General features: G+C 49.4%; 1 protein-coding gene across 1 annotated transcript; it reads left to right on the top strand.

Annotated features, from left to right (window-relative positions):
• The first annotated feature begins 1,245 nt into the window (after nucleotides 1–1,245).
• On the top strand, nucleotides 1,246–5,140 carry LOC136531719 (uncharacterized). The gene is made up of 2 exons (XM_066524373.1): nucleotides 1,246–2,341; nucleotides 4,584–5,140. The coding sequence occupies exons 1-2, from the start codon at nucleotides 1,246–1,248 to the stop codon at nucleotides 5,138–5,140; spliced, it is 1,653 nt and encodes a 550-aa protein (XP_066380470.1).
• Nucleotides 5,141–5,264: the final 124 nt, after the last annotated feature.

The following is a 5,264-nucleotide window of genomic DNA, read 5'->3' as shown; positions in this document are numbered from 1 at the left end:
AGTAAAAAATTCGGGCACGGAAATAGAGCTCGCGCGTGCAGGAATTGGAGGATGGCGAGCGACCCAGGCTAGCTTTTTATGGCTACCCGAAAGGGTGGAATAGCTCGCTTGGCAATTTAAAAACCGGGATACAATACCTGTTCAAGCTTCATTTTTACCATCTAAACTCTAAATTAGACTTCAGAATAGGATTAGCACATCACTTGGAGATGCTCTTAGAGAAACGTAGACATGGTACTAGCAGTATTACACATGCCAACCGGCCGGCCAAATTTGGCTTCTTCTGATCCTCGCGGGATAGCACATCAAGTAGAATGACGATGGCATTGACTAATCTGTTGGAGGTCAGATTTCTTGCGCGTTGGCTAAAAAAAGCAATAGCGAGTTGGATGCCAACTTTCTCGGAGATACTCTTAGCAAGCTTTAGGTTTTCATCCGTCCTTTTCCTAAATTTTCGGCTATAAATGGAATTGTACTGAACGTCTGCAGTAATGCTCTGTTCTCTCTCTCCCCCTCCATCCCTTCTGCCACCAAAGCCTTTTTTTTTGTTTGTTTGTTCTGAATTGTTGTGATCTTCTTCTTTATTAAGACTAGTGTTTTTTAAATAAAAAACAATCGTTCACCAGTCGTCTAGCCATTATTTAGGCTAATGGACATACTGCACGAGCGAAATAGTCAATCAAGTGGATAAATAACCATTTAAATGGAAACGACGCATCATCGTATAGAGTTTAAATGATATCTAAATGTGCTAAACAACTCTTTGGACGAACAATGATTAATACACGCTGCACAGCACACAGCTCCTGCCAGCCACTACTTCATCAACAAAGACAAAAAGAGAGAAATATATCACCAACAAAATTAATTAGCAAAGGTGTCGTGAGAGCTCCCCCCTTACCATATAGGAGTTTGGTTGAAAAGACTAGGTTGTTGTCAGCATCGACGGACGTCGTTACCCTTCTTGAAGGTATCGCTGTGGAAACCTATGTTAGATGATATGCATCATAGTTATCCTAGACAACCGAGTCATGCGGTGTACAGCATATGTATAGGGAGAGATTGTTAGAGGTTGTTAGGATAGACACATGGGGTTGTTGTGTATCTACCGTGATGTAATACAAGCCACTCAGGGGGCGTTTCCCTGAATATATAACATGCAGTCCAGAGACCACAAAGGTCATCTGGTTCCCCCATTTTCTTATATGGTATCGAGCTTTTTCGTTCCTCCCGGAACTGATCCTCATGGCCGCCGGCTCTTCCTCCTCCGCTGCCATGCCGGCCTTCGCTTTTGGCTTCCTGCCACCCGTCTTCGAGAAGTTGACTCGTACCAACTACAATATGTGGCACGCGCAAGTCTCCTCCACCATCAAGGGCGCGCAGATGGGGGACTACATCAAGACCGGCGCTGCTCCACCCGCGGCGCTCATCGATGGCGTCGTCGATGCGACCGACAAGAAGGTCGACCCGGTGCCCAACCCCGCCTACCAGGCGTGGATGATTCAGGACCAACAGGTCCTTAGCTACCTCTTCTCGTCCTTGTCGAAGGAAATCTTCGCGCAAGTGTCGTCTGCAACCACCGCGGCCGAGCTGTGGGCTGCGATCCATGCCCAGCATGCCTCCCAGTCTCATGCCCGCATCATCTCCACCCGGATGGCGTTGGCCACGGCGTCCAAGGGCACATCGTCAATCGCCGACTACTACACCAAGATGAAGGGCCTCGCCGACGACATGGCGTCGGCGGGCAAGAAGCTGGAAGACGAGGATCTCGTCACCTACATCCTCAAGGGCCTTGGTGAGGAATTTGAATCTATCATTACTGCTATTGCCAACAGGGTCGAGCCCATCACCGTTCCAGAGCTTTATGCTCAGCTGATCGCGCACGAGCAGCGCAAGGAACTGAACTCTGGCGACGGCACCCAGTTTTCTGCCAATGCCGCCACCAAGGGCAACCGCAGTGGTCGGGGCTCCTCCAACAATCCACGCAGCCGCGACGACGGCAATCGCGGTGGCTTCGGTCGCGGCGGGGGAGGCCGTGGCCGTAGCAACAACAATGGCGGCGGCGGGAACGGCCATGGCCGCAACTTCCAGCCCGGGGTCTTATGCCAAATCTGTGGCAAGGAAGGGCACCCGGCGTACCACTGCCGCAAGCGCTTCGACAACAACTACAACGGGCCACCTCAGAAGAGCGTCTCCTCGGCCACGTCTAGTTCGTACGGCGTAGATACGAACTGGTATGTGGACAGTGGTGCCACCGACCACATCACCGGCGAACTGGAGCGCCTCACCACCCGCAACAAGTACCACGGCGGCGACAATGTTCACACCGCGGACGGCGCAGGTATGGAGATTACACATGTCGGTCATAGTACTGTGTCTTCCCCTAGTAGAGTTTTCATCTAAATAATGTTCTCCACGTTCCACAAAAAATAAGAGCCTTTGTTCAGTAAATCAACTTGCTAGAGATAATCATGTTTATCTTGAGTTTCACCCCAATCATTTTTTGATCAAGGAACAGGGGACGATGAAAACTCTCCACAAAGGCCGATGTGAAGGAGGGCTCTATCCGTTGCATGCATCATCCACCTCGCCGTCATTTTCATCTTCCAATAAACAAGTCTACACTGCCATCAAGCCTTCCACCTCCCTGTGGCATCACCGCCTCGGCCATGCCTCATCTTGGGTCGTCAAGCACATCTTAGATCGGCATAGACTCCCTTTTGTTCTTGATTCCAATAACCAGCGAATTTGTGATGCATGTCAACAAGGCAAAAGTCATCAATTGCTTTATCCCAAGTCTGTTAGTGGGTCCAAGGGTCCTCTGGATCTTATTTTCTCTGATGTTTGGGGTCATGCTCCCACATCTGTTGGACGTTTTGAATATTATGTTTCCTTCATTGATGATTATAGCAACTTCACTTGGATTTACTTAATTCATCATAAATCTGAGGTATTCAAATGCTTTCATACGTTCCAAACCCTTGTAGAGCGCCAGTTTGGACGCAAAATTCTTGCGGTTCAATCTGATTGGGGTGGCGAGTACCAAGCGCTTAATTCCTTCTTTAATAAAATTGGCATCGCCCATCACGTCTCTTGTCCTCATGCACACCAGCAAAATGGCTCTGTCGAGCGAAAACACCGCCATATTGTAGAAGTCGGTCTTTCCCTGCTTGCCCATGGCTCTCTTCCTCTCAAATTTTGGGATGAAGCCTTCTTGACCGCTGTCTACCTCATTAATAGGTTACCTTCTAAGGTTCTCAATAATGATACTCCGTTTGAGCGCTTGTTTGGTGAGACTCCAGATTATAGCCATCTTCGCGTTTTTGGTTGTGCAGTATGGCCTAATCTTCGCCCTTATAATACTCGGAAACTTGAGTTTCATTCTAAACAGTGTGTATTTCTTGGGTATAGCACACTTCACAAGGGATACAAGTGTCTAGATCCAAAACAAGGGCGTGTATATGTATCTCGAGATGTCATCTTTGATGAACAAGTTTTCCCCTTTGCGTCCCTCCACCCCAACGCTGGTGCTTGTCTTAGAAAGGACCTTGAGCTACTACACGATGTCCTTTTAACCAACTCTACTAGCCTCGGGGATTCACAATTACTTGATCTGCAGGGTGCATCTCCTAACACTGCTAATGCCTTGGCAAGTTCTCCTATCTCTGGTGTTGACATAGGTACAATTGGTGGCGAAAATGCGGTGCAAACGGAGCTTGGCACGCGCTATTTCATGTGTTCCTCGTCGGGGCACAGCGCGTGATCCGAGGTTGATCCGCCTGACGGCACTGCTGGCGTCGGCGCATCACACTTGGGATCCAGTGCGGACTCTGGTGGCAGTACGGTGGTCCGTCCCGACCACGTGGAGGCGTCACACGGGGCCGCTGTGATTCCCTTGGCGAGCGCGAGGTCTTCTACGCCAAATCCCACGCCACAGCCCTCACCCACCGGGCTCGATGCTCCACAGCCAGATCCCGCTGGCGCGGGGACCGTCGCCGACACCTCGACAGCGCCTACTCCTGAGGCTACTGTACAGATCCTCCCCGCAGGATCTTCTGAGGCTGCTGCGCTTGTGCCTCCTTCGTCCTCGACAGCTGCTCCTTCTACTGCACCAATGCCTGATCGCCCTACCACTCAACTTCAATGTGGTATTCGCCAGCCCAAGCAATTCACTGATGGCACGGTGCGTTGGGGCATGCTTGCCAGTCACACTACAGAGGAACCTTCCACCCTTGATGCAGCTCTTAATGATCACAATTGGAGTGCGACAATGGACAATGAGTATCAAGCCTTGATCAAGAATCAAACCTAGCATCTTGTGCCTCGTCCGAAGGGAAAGAATATTGTTGGCTGTAAGTGGGTTTACAAGCTCAAACGCAAGGCTGATGGCACAATTGTCCGCTACAAGGCACGACTTGTTGCTAAGGGCTTCAAACAGCATTATGGCATTGACTATGAAGAAACTTTTAGCCCAGTTGTCAAAGCAGCCACTATCCGTCTGATTCTGTCCGTGGCTGTGACAAAGGGATGGTCGTTACATTAGCTTGATGTTCAAAATGCGTTTCTTCATGGCTTTCTTGAAGAAGAGGTCTACATGAACCAACCTCCCGGGTATGCTGACAAGGCCCATCCTAGCTATGTATGCAAGTTGGATAAAGCACTTTATGGCTTGAAACAAGCTCCACGGGCTTGGTACGCTCGACTCTGCAATAAGCTGCAAGCACTTGGCTTTGTTCCCTCACGAGCAGATACCTCTTTGTTCTATTATAACAAGGGCTCATACACCATGTTTGTCTTGGTATATGTTGATGACATCATTGTGGCAAGTTCCTCTTCATCGGCTACCGCAGCTCTACTTAAAGATCTCCAAGCTGAGTTTGCTCTGAAAGACTTGGGCGATCTTCACTTCTTCCTCGGCATCGAAGTTAAAAGAGTTGGTGATGGCTTGTTGTTGTCTCAAGAGCGCTATGCCACTGATGTTCTATCTAGGTCTGGTATGGACCGTGTAAAGCCAGTTGACACGCCATTATGTGTCTCGGAGAAGCTCAGTCTTACTGCTAGAGATCCACTTAGCCCTGAAGATGCCACTCGCTACAGAAGCGTTGTTGGAGCTCTTCAATACCTGATGCTAACACGGTGAAGGGTCGAGATGGCGACTAGAGGGGGGGTGAATAGTCTTTTCTAAAACTTAATCGCGTCGGCTAACCGATACAAATGCGGAATTAAAACTATCGGTCTAGCCAAGACTATACCCCACTATATAT

Source organism: Miscanthus floridulus, unplaced genomic scaffold (assembly GCF_019320115.1).
Source record: "Miscanthus floridulus cultivar M001 unplaced genomic scaffold, ASM1932011v1 fs_422_1_2, whole genome shotgun sequence".
Classification (NCBI taxonomy): Eukaryota; Viridiplantae; Streptophyta; class Magnoliopsida; order Poales; family Poaceae; genus Miscanthus; species Miscanthus floridulus.
This window is presented reverse-complemented; position numbering and strand designations above follow the sequence as displayed.